This window comes from Grus americana, chromosome 1, assembly GCF_028858705.1.
Source record: "Grus americana isolate bGruAme1 chromosome 1, bGruAme1.mat, whole genome shotgun sequence".
NCBI lineage: Eukaryota > Metazoa > Chordata > Aves > Gruiformes > Gruidae > Grus > Grus americana.
The window spans coordinates 207,509,660-207,524,519 of record NC_072852.1 but is presented as its reverse complement, the minus strand read 5'-3'; the positions used below and the strand labels follow the sequence as shown (position 1 = coordinate 207,524,519).

The window sequence follows — 14,860 nt, the reverse complement described above, 5'->3', positions numbered from 1 at the left end:
AATGGAAAAAGTATTGGAAAATAAACACCAGCGTAACTTGTTTGGCCAGGAAGGACTGCCCAGGAGTGAGGAACGTGAGGTGTGTCTGGGGTGTGCGTGTTAGCGAGGTTGCAAGCCCGCCGGTTCGGCACAGGACGATTTCTGTTTGCTGCAGAGTCTCCCAGGCTGTTGGACTTACTTGGATTTGGGAATGGATCTTACACTGGGTAACATCTGCCATTGATTTCCGCAGAACTGGTGTTTCCAGCCAAGCAGAAAGGCCTACTACAGACTTTCCAGCGGTGTTACTGTTACAGCTGGTTGGAAAATCTCCAAGGAAATATATCCTGTCAGAACAGGGTGATTTATCAAACAGGGCTCTTTTCATGGCAATTTGCCATTTTTAGTGTAAAAGATTTTTCAGGTCCAGGCTGGAACAAGGACCAGTATCATCCAAAAGCAGCCCAGGGTCTGGGTTAGACGTTTAGACGTGGACGTTCAGCACCCGCTCCAGCCTAAAGCCAGGCCTGGCATGTGAACGTGCTGTCTCCCTCTCAGAGGAGATGGCTCATCTTAGCTTACGTCTCATTTTCTCCCATTTGTAAGGGTGAAAAAACCTGTTTCTTCTCCAGAAACACTGAAATTGTGACCATATTCCTGGGAGGCTGAAGCCATTTTCCAGTGATCCAGCAGCAAAGTTGCCTGCAAAGCTGAAGCAGTGGCTTCAAATTCCTCTGCAGTATCATCTTTATTAATAACTTGATGTTTTAAACTAACTTAATGTGGTGGAGAATGGGCATTTGGAGCAGATGTCACTGTGTGTTTGCTGCTGTGATATCGCAGATTTTGCCAAACCTCCCAGAGTCTGCTGGTAGAAGATGGTTATGGACCAAAGCCAGGACCTGCAGCAGGCGGGCAGGGCGATGCTGGTGGGCAGGAGAGGAACCGTGGGAGCTCCTTGCTGGTGGGAGAAGAGCAGAAGATGGATGGGATGTTTCAAACCAAGTGGCTGGTAGCTAGTGAACAGTAATGGCTGAGAAGGTCTCTGCTTGCTCCTGACACCAACAAGCTGCTGAGGTGAGTGGAGCAGATCCAGAGGGATGATACAATGCACTCAGGGAGACATTGCTATCTTGGATTTATGCCACCTAAGTGTGGACATTTAAAATCTCTGCAGGCATTGGACTCCCTCCATTCTGTATAAATATCTCACTAGGCTTTCAGCTGGGCACCTCACCTGGATGCCTAAAGCTGGGGCCAATGAAGCTTCATTGGGGTTGGTGGCTGATGGGACTTGTCCCACCCATGGAGACCTTTGAGGTGTCCATTGGCATGGGTCACCCAGATGATTGTACAGGTGGGATGGTCTTTTTCACAGCCCGTTGGAAGGCTCTTGGGTCACTAAGTCCTTCCATGTGAGTAGGAATGATACCAGGGCTGATGCCTCCTGAGCGCTGCCGGAAACAATCCCCAGCACTCACAGCCACATTCGGGCTGCAACAGATGGGATTAACCACCGTGTGTGTCTCAAGCCCTACACGTTGGCCTGGCCTGTGTGGAGTGATCCCATCCCACAAAGAACTTGGCCCACAAGTTTCTGAGTTCATGGAAAACATGCATATTTGTGGGGTGGCTGAAATCATCCTTCACCCTCAGGCATCTGCGAGATGTAACTGTACACCTCTGCACTGTAGGTGATAGCCTGCATTCAAGAAAAACACTGCACAACTGAGATGAGTTATTTGATGTGGAGCCAAGGGCCTGCCTTCTCACGGATCTGTGAGACCATGGAGCCCAGTGGTTGCAGAAGAGATTTGAATGGTAACCATCAGTGTCCCAGTGTCAGAGAGGGGCAAATGATCTCTGAGGCTCATCATCCCACCAGTAGACAGTTAAGCAGAAAGAGTGGCAACTCAGATGTCAGGTGCCATCAAGGACTAGGGAACAGGTGCTGGGGCTCCAGCGATGGAGGATAGTCTTGTCCATCCCCAGATCCTGTAGTGCCGCAGATCATCCCCCCCAAGACCAATCAGGGGGAGGTTTGTTGGAGTGGGATATATCTGGGAACCTGGTACTTCTTCTTTATTTCTCTCAGGAGTGTATTCAGAGTCTCACTCTTTCTCCGTCACCCATTCCCAGCTGTGAGCAGATGCAGGTGCTCAGCACTGAGCACATCCCTGCGATGTGCCCTGCTGGCACTGCTGGGACTCCCGGGGACACAGCACTGAGGTTCTGGATCTCTGCGGTGGTGGGGATTTGCACTCAGGTCTACTAATTAGAGCTGGTAAGGACGTCTCCAGCTGAGCTTCTTCTGTTCCTGTTTTCTGCAAAAATTGCATTTTTCTTGGTTTGCTTTTATTTTTCAGTGGGAAAACTGAAAGAAAAAACCCAGGAGTTAGCTTAAATCTAGTAAAAAATGTCTTCAGCTGAACTTCTCAGTATCACTGTGCTGTATTGCAGTCGTGAGCTGGAGTTTAATCTTCTGCGAGCTGAATGCTGCAACCCAACCGTGGAAGGTGGAGGTAGAGCAGACTTCCCCAGGAGGTGATTCAGGGCAGATGCCACCCTCTGGTGGAGTTTCTCCATCTCTCCACTGGTTGCAGAGGATGCCAAGAGAGATGAGCTAGGTAATTTAGCAAGACAAATTAAAAGTCTGTATTCAGGCAGCATCATCTATCTCCCCAGCCCAGCTCTTCTCCTCCTGGAGCTTTTGGTGCATCACGAGACGCACCAGGCCATGAGGACAACATGGGAGAGGTGTGCTGGGCTGAAGCTAAACCCTCGTCTGTGGGGTTGCCCACTGCGGCAGAAAGCTGCTGGGGAACCCATTCATGGGCAGGTCAACACTGAATGTTGCAGGTCATGACTGCTAAAACACTTTGGTTTTGGCTGAAATCACATGTTTTGTTGTATTTTCTGTAGCCAGTTTTTGGCAACATTTTATTCCCTGGACATGTTGTGCTCTAAACACCAGCCCCAGGCAGGAGGAGGAGGAGGAGGACTTCTCTTCTGCAAAAGCACTTTCCTGCAGGTTGGAAACTTTTGAGTTTTGCTCCAAGGGCCTGAAGAAAGGCAGAGGGCAAAACCCACATGTGGCGGCTGCAGAGGGTAGGTTTTAATTAAGCAGGAAATACAAATCCTGTGATTGTCTTCTTTTATATGTTGAAGAGCTTACAAAAAAATCCATGATATCTACATGAGCTCATTAGTGTGATGAGTGATGTTATTTATAACATCTATGATTCTAGCTTGGATTTGTAGCTCTGCTCTGCTGTCTAGGTGCCATACCAGATTGCTCCGTCACGATCAAATTAAAAGTTATCGGGGGGAGTTTGCATGCTCCCACATGGCCTATAATTTGGGCTAATTTAGTGTGCAGCATTGAAATCAAGTCTTGTGCTGGTGGGTGCCCTTGAGCAGCAGCAATTACTGTAAACGCTTGGTAGAGAAGATCCACTGGTTGCCCTATATGGGGGTCCGGGGCTGGTCACCATTTCCTGCACCATGAACCTGCGGTGGTGCAGGGAAGAGGCCAAGGAGACCCCAGTACAAGCTGAAATCCCACCCTGCGCATGTGGGCTTGCTGGAGCCAGGAGTGGGCACCTGGTCTCCGTTTGTGGTGGCACACCGCCGCTGCCTGCCACCTTGCTGCTGCTTGTGGCTTTTTGGCTCCGTCCGGGAGGCCGGGGGTGGCCATGCTCCAGCTGATGTCGGGCATGGGGCATACTAGGGAGGGACCGGGGAGGGGCTCGGGACCAGCCCAGATGGGTCTCCCCAAGGACATGTCACCCATGTGGGGCTGCCCACCCTTACCCTGGGCACAGCCCCTCCCTGGATCCCAGGCAGCAGCATCCCATGGGGGTCACCTATGGGGTGCAGGGAGACTGTCCCACGGACACCCGGCGTGGGCACAGGACCATCCCTGCGGCACCGTCCCTGGTCGCCCACCACCATGAGGTGTCTGGGTTTCTCCAGCCACGGGCCGGGTTTCAGGGCGAGCGGGAGCGGGAGCAGGCGGCCGCGGGCGTGCAGCTAGATGGCGGCAGAGCCGTGGCGGCCGGGGAGGACGGTCAAGGTGAAGGTCTGGAGAACCACCAACACACACAGAAGTTTTTGGCTTTGGCTTTCCTGGAGGGAACTGGCCTGAGAGGTGAGGATGGGGTGTAGGGCAAGCCCAGGGTCTCTGGGGAGCGGGGCCATCCTCTGCCCACGTTGGGTGCCCCCGTCTCAGCACTCACACCATGCGCTGGATGAAGGTGCAGGGACTAAAATCAGGGCTGGGCTCGCTTGAGGAGGTCACCGTCATGCCCTGCTGCTCACCTGTTCTGTGGGACCTTTAGGGAGTGAGGCAGGAACTGCACAGCAGCTCTTGGCTTTGAGAAATACTGCAAGTTTTGATCTTTTTTCACAATGATGCTGGCAACAGTTGCCCTCCCTCCAATCTGGAGCTGCACCGGTGCCCGGAGGTGACAGCCGCAGCATCCGTAAGGGGACAGGAAGCTGCCTGGACACAAGATGATAGATATTTTCAGTATTTTGAAACTCCCACTGAAAGCAAGTAAATAAGCACTTTGTATAAAATATAAATAAGCACTTTACAGATCTACTTGTTTTTATAGTGATGTGTATTTTTCAGGGCAGGAGGAAGCTGAACCAGCTGAAGATGCCAGTAGGTAATGGCTGCGCTGTTGACAGCCCTTGGCCACAGCCCTCCTCAGGGCACACGCTACCTCTAACGGAACTGAAAATGGGCTTTTAGGTCTTTTTTGGGGGGTTATTTCCATTGCAGGGTGAGGCGAGGACAGGCCAGCCAAGCATCCAGCACCCGGAGGGTAAGATACACCCAACACCCCAGGTCCACGTAGTTCTGTCTCTGGAGGGGGACGAGCGGCTCTTCCAGGACAAAGCCCCTCGGTGCCCCCTCAGCACTTCCCTGGGGGCTGGATGGGGCAGATGGCAGCATTGCGGGGCCCGCGGGCAATTCGGCTCTAGATAAGCTTGGTCTTGCCCCCAGCCAGCACCCTCGGCGCACATCACTACCTCTCTCCTTCGCGTTTCCTTCATGGTTTTATCGCTCTTGCCCACTTCTGCTCTGGGGCTCAGTCTGGGCTCCCTGGGAGAGGGAGCAGCTCCTGGCGCGTCCCACTGCCTGTGGCTTTCACCAAATTTCTACGGGGAAGGTGCCTAGTCCCGTACCATCATGATGCCCATCGCCCACCCCTCATCACTGACAACTGCCTGTGTAGAAGACATCCCCTTCAGCAAGCGCTATACCTTTTTCAGGACCTATAGTCACATAGATTAAATAGAAGTATTATCTAGATCTATGTATAAATTAAATAATCTATATATTAAATAATACAGGGATTTGTCGTAGCTGGGTGCCACGCGGCCGCTCACTCACCCCTCCCCCAGCGGGATGGGAGAGAAGTCTAACAAAAGGCTTGGGTCGAGATAAGGACAGGGGGAGATCACTCACTAATTACCGTCACGAGCAAAACAGGCTGAATGTAGAGAGGAGATTCATCTAATTTATTACTAGGCAAAACAGAGTAGAGCAATGAGAAAATACAATCAAGTCTTAAAACACCTCCCCCCACCCCTCCCATCTTCCCGGGCTCAACTTCACTCCCGGCTTCAACCTCCTCCCCCCTCAGCGGCACAGGGGGGCAGGGAATGGGGGTTGCGGTCAGTTCAGCACACATTGTCTCTGCCGCTTCTTCATCCTCAGGGGGAGGACTCCTCTCAACATTCCCCTGCTCCAACATGGAGTCTCTCCCCCGGGCTACAGTCCTTCACGAACTGCTCCAGCGTAGTCTCTCCCACAGGGTGCAGACCTTCAGGAGCAAACTGCTCCAGCGTGGGGTCCCTCCCACAGGGTCACAAGTCCTGCCAGCAAACCTGCCCTGGCGTGGGCTCCCCTCTTCACGGGTCTACCGGTCCGGCCCGGACTTCCTCCAACGTGGGCTTCCCACGGGCCACAGCCTCCTTCAGGTGCCTCCACCTGCTCCAGCGTGGGGTCCTCCACGGGCTGCAGGTGGAATCTCTACACCCCCTCCTCCTTCCTCCATGGGCTGCAGGGGACAGCCTGCCTCACCATGGTTTTCACCACGGGCTGCAGGGGGATCTTTGCTCTGGTGTCTGGAGCACCTCCTGCCCCTCCTTCTGCACTGACCTTGGTGTCTGCAGAGTTTCTTACATCTTCTCACTCCTCTCTCTGGTTGCAAAAGCTTTTTTTAACTCTTGTTTTCCTTCTTAAATATGTTATCACAGAGGCGCTGATTGGCTTGGCCCTGGCCAGGGGCGGATCCATCTTGGAGCCGGCTGGCATTGGCTCTGTCAGACACAGGGGGAGCTTCTAGCAACTTCTCACAGAAGCCACCCCTGTAGCCCCTCCCGCTACCAAAACCTTGCCACACAAAACCCAACACAGGATTAAAAACCAGGACAAGGGCATGGAGGGGAAGGACACTTCCAGGACAGGATCGCATCCCGAAACACAGGGTGCTCTCAGAGACGTGTTCCCCAGCATGCGGCAAATGACAACTCAAACAGGAGACAGGTTTTAACCATTTTATTTAACCAATGAAATTCCTACTGATAACAATGAAAGTAATTTCAGCAAGTATAAATGCGATACAGTTTTAAACAAACCCCATTGTTCCGTACCTATAAATAGATTTTTCAAAACCTCATAAAAAGTGCAGATTTATGAATTGCTGTTAAAATGTTAATACATGACTCCTTTGTTTAAAAATGTGTTTTTGTCTCTTAACTCACAAAAAAAAAAAGTTCCTTCTGCATCTGTTCAGATAAATTCAAGTCGGGTAACTTAAAAACTAACAAAAGTCACACACAAAATAAAATCCATCCCACTAGGTCAGTCTGTCCTCTGGAAAAGAAAACAACAAAACCCAACCTAAAAAAAAACCCCAACCAGCAACAACAGAAAAAAATAAATGATAAAAGCTGCTGTGGACACCCACAGTGAGCTCCTAGCAGCTGCCTCACCTTGCAGGCAAACCTGCGAAAGCACGGAGCCCGTGGCACCTCTCCAGACTCAGGGCAGGTGGAGGCAGGACAGGTGATGTGCCACCCTGCCGCGGGATGCCGTAGGGACTGTGGGACCCACAGAGCTACCGTGGCAGTGGGAGAGAGCAGCAGGATCAGAGCTTTGTCCTTAATCCTCCATCCCAAAACACCCATGTGGCCGTGGCAGGAGGAGGCAAGAAGCCACCAGCTGCTGGGCTGGGGCTGGGTACAATTTACCCCCTGTGCAGAGGGTGAAAGGTGGGAGATGCAATGAAACGCCACCCCCCCGGGCACTGCCCTGCCCTGCCTGCTGCCCCAGCCTGCGGGCAAGGGGGCTCAGACCCACCGCCGCCAACGTGGAGCCAACGCTGCTTCTTACCCTGACACGCTGGGCTCTGCAGACAGCAAATCAAGGGCTAATTTTTGCACTCAAGAGAGGCTTGGAAGCTTTTTGGCTGCAGAAACACTGTGCCCATGTTTTCGGTCCCGCAGCTGGTCCGTCCATCCCTCCCATGCTGACAAGGCTCACGTTTCCCCCCATGCACTGGCGAGCGGATGGCGGGGGGCAGCCAGTGGCGGGTTTAAGGGCATGGGGGGGCTGAAACACACACCAGACCTCGGCCTTCCCGGTGTTTGGGTCCAAATGTGGCCAAACGTGGGGCGGCCATGCAGCTGGGACCGTGCTTTTCACAGAGAGGGGCTCAGCTCACCCATGGCCAAGAGAGGTCTGCTGGTGCACCTCCCTGTATCTACAGTGGTATTTTATCTACAGCAGGGTCTGTTTAGCAAGAGCAGTTTAAAGTGGCTATGTTTATCAAGTTTGCTACTTTATGAATGAAAAAAACCCAACAAAACAAAAAAACCAAACCCCAACAACTATAAATACAAAGACTCTCACACACCAGACACTTGCAGCCTGCGTGACTCATAAACCGCATCAATATTCTGTTAAAAAGCTTATTCTACTTAAAACTATACATAGTACAAGAGACTGAAAAGTGGCAGTCGTGTCCAGGCACGCTGCCTGCCCCAGGGTGGCCCACAGTCAGGTGCTTCCTAAAAAATCAAGGAGTTACAGTAACACGGCACAGGACTGCAAAGCCGATCACAGCTTCTGCTTACACTGCGTACGAAGTACCAAGGGGAACACAAAAAAGAACTGGTGTTAATACTGATGGATTAAAGAGTAACTATAAAGATCAAAACAGACGTTCACAGCATGCTACATATATTGCTCACAAACTTTTCTTTTTTTTAAAAAAAAAGCTAATACAAAACAAGGAGTTGGCAGTCTGATTTTCAGTTATGTCGGATAGAAAGATAAAGCATATACATTCATCGTGTGGCTTTCCAGCAAAAGGAGAAAAGGGTAAAACCAAGATATTTCAAGTTTACAAAATTCCTATTTTTTTAAGCTACAGTTTATATCCAGTTCCGGTCACAGTCGTGAAAAGATTTCTGACTGCGTCGCCTCGCAGAGTCCAAGGGCTGTAGCCTAATTATTGTTATTTTTCCCCTAAAAGCGGCTGCATCTCCCAGCGCCCCAAGTGGGCACGTGGCAGCTGGGCTGGAGGGTCTGGTGGCACGACATGAGCGTGAAGTGGGGAATGAGGAGCGGTTTTGGGCCGTGCGTGTTTGGACCTGCTGCTGGAGACACAATGCTTGGTGATTCACCCATTTTGTCTGAAAACTCCCTTCAAAAGGCTGATGGGGGCAAGAAAATGTAATTCAACAGTGGCACGTTATTCTTGGACAGAAGTGGACGGTTCCCTTCCCCTGCTCCATCCGTGAAGTAAGGGAAGGGTCCCAGCCCTTGTCCTACAGAAGCCCTCTGGACACCTCAGAAGGAGGCACCTCCCACCACCTCCCCTATGCACAGACATACACAAGAATCTCTTGGACGCAGCTGTGAAATTTCTTCAACTGACCAACACGTCAACTCCTCCTGCACTGGTTGTGTCCCCTCGAGAGCGCCTGTGGTCTGTACCTTCTGATGCTGACAGCGTGGCTTGCTCCCCACAATTAGCGTATCAATTGGCATCTTCAATGCCACCTCTAACTACTGTCAGGAACGAGAGCAGAAATCACATTTCTGTTTTCCACGAGCCCTGATGATACTCAGTGCCCGCAGAACACCCAACCCTGCCTATGTCTCCAGCAGCCACTCCATGGTATGCATATGGATTTAACCTGTACAGAAGCGAAAAGCCCAAATCCACTTGTTCCAGCGGCCGGCCGCAGTCTGCCCAGCTGCAAGGCACCCGGGGAGCTGCCGACTCAACGGCCCTGTAAGTCTGCCTGGCACAAGAGGACCTCAAACCCCCCATTAGATGTCCCTCAAAGAAACCTGCATGGCTGAACAGCTCAAGCACTGGGAGTTTTGCCAACGAAAGCGTTTCCTTAGTGGATCCACTGGATTATTCCTGTAACTCCAGAGATGGGATCTGACACACTACTGGCAAATGCTACCTAAATCTTGTAAGCACGTACTGAGTGTCATCCTTTCGAACCACATTTAGAATTTTCCCGTCCAGTTAAGTGTTTCTGAACATGATAAAGACCCTCTGAACTCAATAGCAAGTGGTGGTACCTAGCATTGTTTACGAGGTTAAGGCTAGGAGGTTGTCCCTGCATGACTGCTAGGGGCTCTGAGTTGGGAAGATAGGAAGAACTCAATGCAGCGTGGTGGTGGTGGCAGGTTGACAATTTTTGCCCCTGGTGAGCAGCAGAAGGATTAAATGTCTACAAGAGAGACCCGATGTGTGCTGGGGGAGCAGCAGCATGACTGCGTGCCAGGAAACGTGCTCTAAGGGACAAATTAACACTGATCAAGATGCTCCTAAAGTTTCCTCATACAACTGTGCTCTTTCCATCTCCTGCACCTGTGATCTATGCAGTAGGTATGAAATGCTAACTTAATTTTCATTTGGAGATAAAAATTTTCACTTAGAATTCCCAAATGTGGAAAAGGTGGTGGATGCATCTCTTCAGGTAAAGACAGTGCTGGGGGACATTAGGGAGAATAAATCTGAAGTTCAGATGGTGGAAACTGACATTTTTGTCCAGCTCTTCGAATGATCGGTCGCTAACGGCAAACCAATTCTTACAGCTTCATATTCAGATCAGCTCTGGGAAAGTTCATTTACAGTGAATCCACTCCCCTCTCCCTCTATTTTGTGCAACATCACCACTTATTTATGGTAGAAGGAACCGAACCTCTAAGGAAAGTAACCGAAAGAACATCACTTGAAATCAAGAAGATTTGGAGTACTTCCTTCTGGCCAAAACTTTTAAGTCTGGGCACAAGCTATCCACTTGCTATTGCAAATAAATCCTTTCTGCAAGCAGAGGTTAAATAATCCATCTCCTGTAAAAGGGAGTCGAAACTCTGGAACATGAGCCTGAAATGCATGCCTATGTTCATGGAATACACACATGCATGAGAAACATCGAGAACCTGTTCTGCAAGAGCAGCAGCTTACAGTTTAACTGCTTTTGGAAAGATTTCTCTAAGCCTATATTAAGTCCCCAAAACAACCCATTTCATTAACAACTGCTGCAAATCACATGGATCTGCTACACATTATTCCTTTAATCTCTATGGAAACCAATTTTATTCTATTGAATTTAGGTGATTAAGCATCTTCAAAAATCTGACTCAAAAATGCAAGCAGGCACCTTGTAGGATTTTGTTGAGTGCCTAGGTGCTTAAATTCCTATTGAAATTTAAGCAACTAGCTGCTTTTTCCAAATCCCATGAAAACATGTATCAGCATCACTATGAACAAAAATACTTCTAAAGAATCTGGTGCTTTGACCTTCTGCACTCAAGTAAAAGAAAAGCAAAATGTTTTCCTTTTTGTTCTGTTCTGATCTGTTCTAAATTTATAGAGACACCTACATTTATCATTGTTTACAATCACTGATTTTCCTGTCCTTAAAGTTTGTTTTTAATACATAGGAAGAGCTGATAGTGGCAATTCTTTAACTCTTAAAGCTGAAAGTACATCCTTTAATTTATAATGAAGGCTTTAGGACAAAGAATATATGTTTCTCTTCAGTCTTGATGAAAAGGTCCATCTACAGCTCACCAAAATTCTCAACACTAGCTCTAGCAGCTATCTGCACAAACTGTACCCTAGTTTAAAACGGTTTCTGTTCCTGTATGACGGCACTTTTGTGATGTTCGGCTGCGGGCAGAGTGTTCTGGGAAATGCAAATGCTTTCTCCAATCGGCACCTTATTCACTTCTTTTCATTACAAACAAAAAAAACCAACAGAGCAATTTCAGCAAGAATGTACTCTATCGCAACGCACATTGAAGCGATTCTGCAATGGTAAGAAGCTGTCCATGCTCAAAAGCTCTGCTCCCTACTTACACCGTTCCCTGTCCTAGCTGGTTAATTTGTACCCGACAAGCTCTCTCTTTAGCAGCCGGGAGTCTGTAGACTTTGTTTTTATGTTGGTCACGGCTGGGATTTGGTGGACTAACGTTAATGCTGGTAAGTATCAATTCCAATAAAGGAACACAGAGGGAGAGTATCTACACTTCCAACAATTATGGTACTCTTAAGAATAATAATAATGAATAAAGTGTGAAGATTCACATTCACGAGTGCTTTAAAAATGCAAAAAATCCAAGAACACTTGCACATTAAAATTTGGCACAGTGTGAGCCTAAAGCATGCGTAAAGCGTATGGTAGAGTTGTCTGACTTTAAACACCTATTCTGAACAAACGTTGATTAAAAATCATAAATTTGAGTATAAAAACTAGGCTATAAATTGTTACACTGTAAATGCAATACTTTGAAAACAAATGCCACATGGAAAACATTTCCAGAAGTTTCAAGTTTGCATTTAATATTAAAAAAAAAGGAATAGCAAACTACTTGTACAATGACATTTCCTATGGTGGAATGTCTTGCAGGCCATATGTGACTCGATATGGCACCTTTAAAAAAAAGAAAAGAAATCACTGTTTTACTACAAATTTTATGAAGCAATCCATTTACGGTTTTTAGTATTTCAAATCTGCTCCTGTACTTTGCTCCGAAGGCATTTGAGCTGGCAAATATATTTCATAAGGAAAGAAGTAAAGGCACTCATGTTTCCAAGTGTAAAACTCAACCTACTCTAAGAGTCTTTGCATTTCTGAAGGGAAACTAAGCAGTCATATTAGTTACCCCAATCTAGATTCACCTCCTTTCCAGAGCTCAGCTGTGCTTCTTCAGAACTACTTGACTTTTCAAAGCAAAGAAATTTAAAGTAGTACTATACAGTTCCCATAACGTGAAAAAAAGCAAAAGTATTGCATGAAAAACTTCTCTCAGCAGAACTGTTTTATGCACAAAAGCCATTAGGTATGGCCACTACAGTCACAAGAGGGAGCAAAAAGGATCATAATAACTTAGAAAGTTAATCTAAGTTCATACGTACGAGCATCTCAACACTTCTGAGAAATCTTTGCAGTTAGCTATACAAGATAAATAACCCAATGCTCTCTCTAGAAGAGAGTCCGATGGGTCTATTGGGTAGTTTTCCAAATAGCCAACGTTACATTTAAAAAAAAATAAATTACTGATTTCTTCCTCAAAAGGTTTTCACATGCAGAGTCTGCAGTCTGAAAGTGCAGAAAAGTGTACAATCATTTAGCTTTCCAATCTGGAACAGACAGATAAAGCGAAAAAACCAACAAGCGAAGTCACAGCGAAGTATCAGGAAAAGGGAAGAACAGAGAAAACTACCTTTAGTAGCGTACTGGTCCATGATTTTGTCAATGAAAAGTGTTAAGATATGACTGATAACATTTTTTAAAACTATTCTGCAATCACCAATGGAAAAAAATCCTATATAAACTTCTACAATCCAATGGAACATTAAAAATAAACCTATCCAGTTAGTTTTGAATGTATGTAACAGAAATAAAGGTCACCCTCCTCAAAGTAACATGAAAAGTCCAAACCAACAGACAAAAGTTGAAGCAGTGACAACTTGCATCCTACTGGGTAAGTTTAAGCATCTCTTTAGGCACTTCACTGGTTCATTAAATGCAATACAAAATAAAGCTATAAATATCAACATTTTGTGCTCTTAAAAATTAGTCAAAAGCAACAGAAACCAGCACAAAAGTGTGACATTTTTGGCAGCTTATTTCTTCCCTTCCCCAATATTACTGGTTGTCCAAGAATGCTTTGTTTTGGGGATGCTTTGGCATCTCAGTATCAGGTTGTCTTAAGCCGTAAAAGCTAAAACAAAACTGCTAGGCCTTAGACAATAAAGAAATTTGGTTTTAAAATTTCTTTATGGCTATATAAGAAGGACACTTTAGCAGTGGCATGATAGGGAAAAAAGCTTGCTTTCTTTTTAAATATTGCACTTTTCTTTTGTTCACTCACACTAATGCATAGAAATTTTTTAATCTTTGAATATTAAAATTCCATGCTATGAAAAAGTTATGGGAAATCAATTTCTATACATCCAATATGAAAGAACAGATATGCTAGCCTTCCTTTACTTTCCTTAGTTAAAACATTGAGAAAGAAGAGAGTGCAAAAAAAACCCACAACCCTATTTTTGGTCAGCCTGTGTATTAACTTTGTAGGTGCCAACTAAACAAATTGCAACATGTGATGAGCATGGATATTGTAAGGACAACTGAGGGTGACTGTCAGTAAAACAAGATTATGCATGACTGAAACACAGTAAGTGTGGCTGAAATGGCAAATTGTGAGGCCTCTTCTCTTGGGAAGGGGCACAACAAAGCAGATGAATTTCGCACTTCAGTAGCATGCTGTAGGATTTATCATGATTCATTTCACATTAAAGCGTGCTCAATGTTTGCATCCACATCTCGCATCACCTTCAATTGCTGTAGTAAGACAGTGACTGGCAAGCAGTCTCCAGGAGACACAGAAGAATCCAGTGGGCAATTCAATGCAACGCAGCCTGCGCGTCTCTGTCACGAGTCATGACGTGGTGGTACGTTCTCAGGACAGGCAGAACTGATCTTCTGCTGGACTCCACTAATCTGAAAAATGATTGCTTGGAAAAAGAAGTCTCTAAGCACTTCACTCTGGTGCTTAAAGAACAAAGCGCTAGGATTGGATATAATAAAAACAGTTTCGGGATCCTGACCACTGTGCAGAAATCCATCCGGAAACAATGCAGAGTAGTGCTCCTCAGTGTTACTTTTGTTATCATTAGTAATGTTAAGCATCAAGAAAATAAAACACGTCATTGCACATTACAGCCGTCAAGAAGCACGGCTAAACTTTGACACTAGAGAATTGAATAACCTGATGCTACATCACAAACAGCTTCTGGTGTGTATCTATTTCAAAAGGTCTTTACATACTCAGTAAATCTCCTTTACTCCTGCCCAGCGAACGCTTCAGGTTAAGTGACGAGTTATGGCACGAAGGGCATACAGAAGTTCGGCTTGCATACGAGCTTCCATTAGAAGTAGATTGACATGAACCTGTTAAAAATTCAGTCAGCCATTTAGTTCACCTCTGAATACAACACCATGGCATTTAGGCTAAAGTTTCTAACCTTTAGTAAAGTATCGCTGCAAGAAACTATGTCCTTTCTCCCTGTACCCTGCTGCAGGACTCCAGTTCCTCTTGAGACAGCTGTGCAGTGTGCCAATGCTAGACAACATCCCAGGACTGCAAGGAACTAGCCTCAACTGCTGCCTTAAGCAACCTTCCATCTGAGAAGTCCCAATAAAACCATTTTTGTATCCTAAGGGTACTAATTCTTTATGAATTATATTTTGTTTTCTTTATTACCACCTTTGACCACTATATATGAGCACAGAATAAGGAATAGTTTACGTGCTGGATACG

The 14,860-nt window shown here is 46.9% G+C and overlaps 1 protein-coding gene across 2 annotated transcripts in view; it reads right to left on the bottom strand.

Moving 5' to 3' along the window:
* Positions 1-6,539: 6,539 nt before the first annotated feature.
* SESN3 (sestrin 3) overlaps positions 6,540-14,860 on the bottom strand; it is a 45,767-nt gene continuing 37,446 nt past the window's right edge. For both annotated transcript variants that reach the window (XM_054842045.1, XM_054842053.1), the window contains exon 10: positions 6,540-14,490. In XM_054842045.1, the coding sequence (XP_054698020.1) occupies positions 14,404-14,490 (87 nt within the window). In that variant the 3' untranslated portion in view covers positions 6,540-14,403. The remainder of the gene's footprint in view (positions 14,491-14,860) is intronic.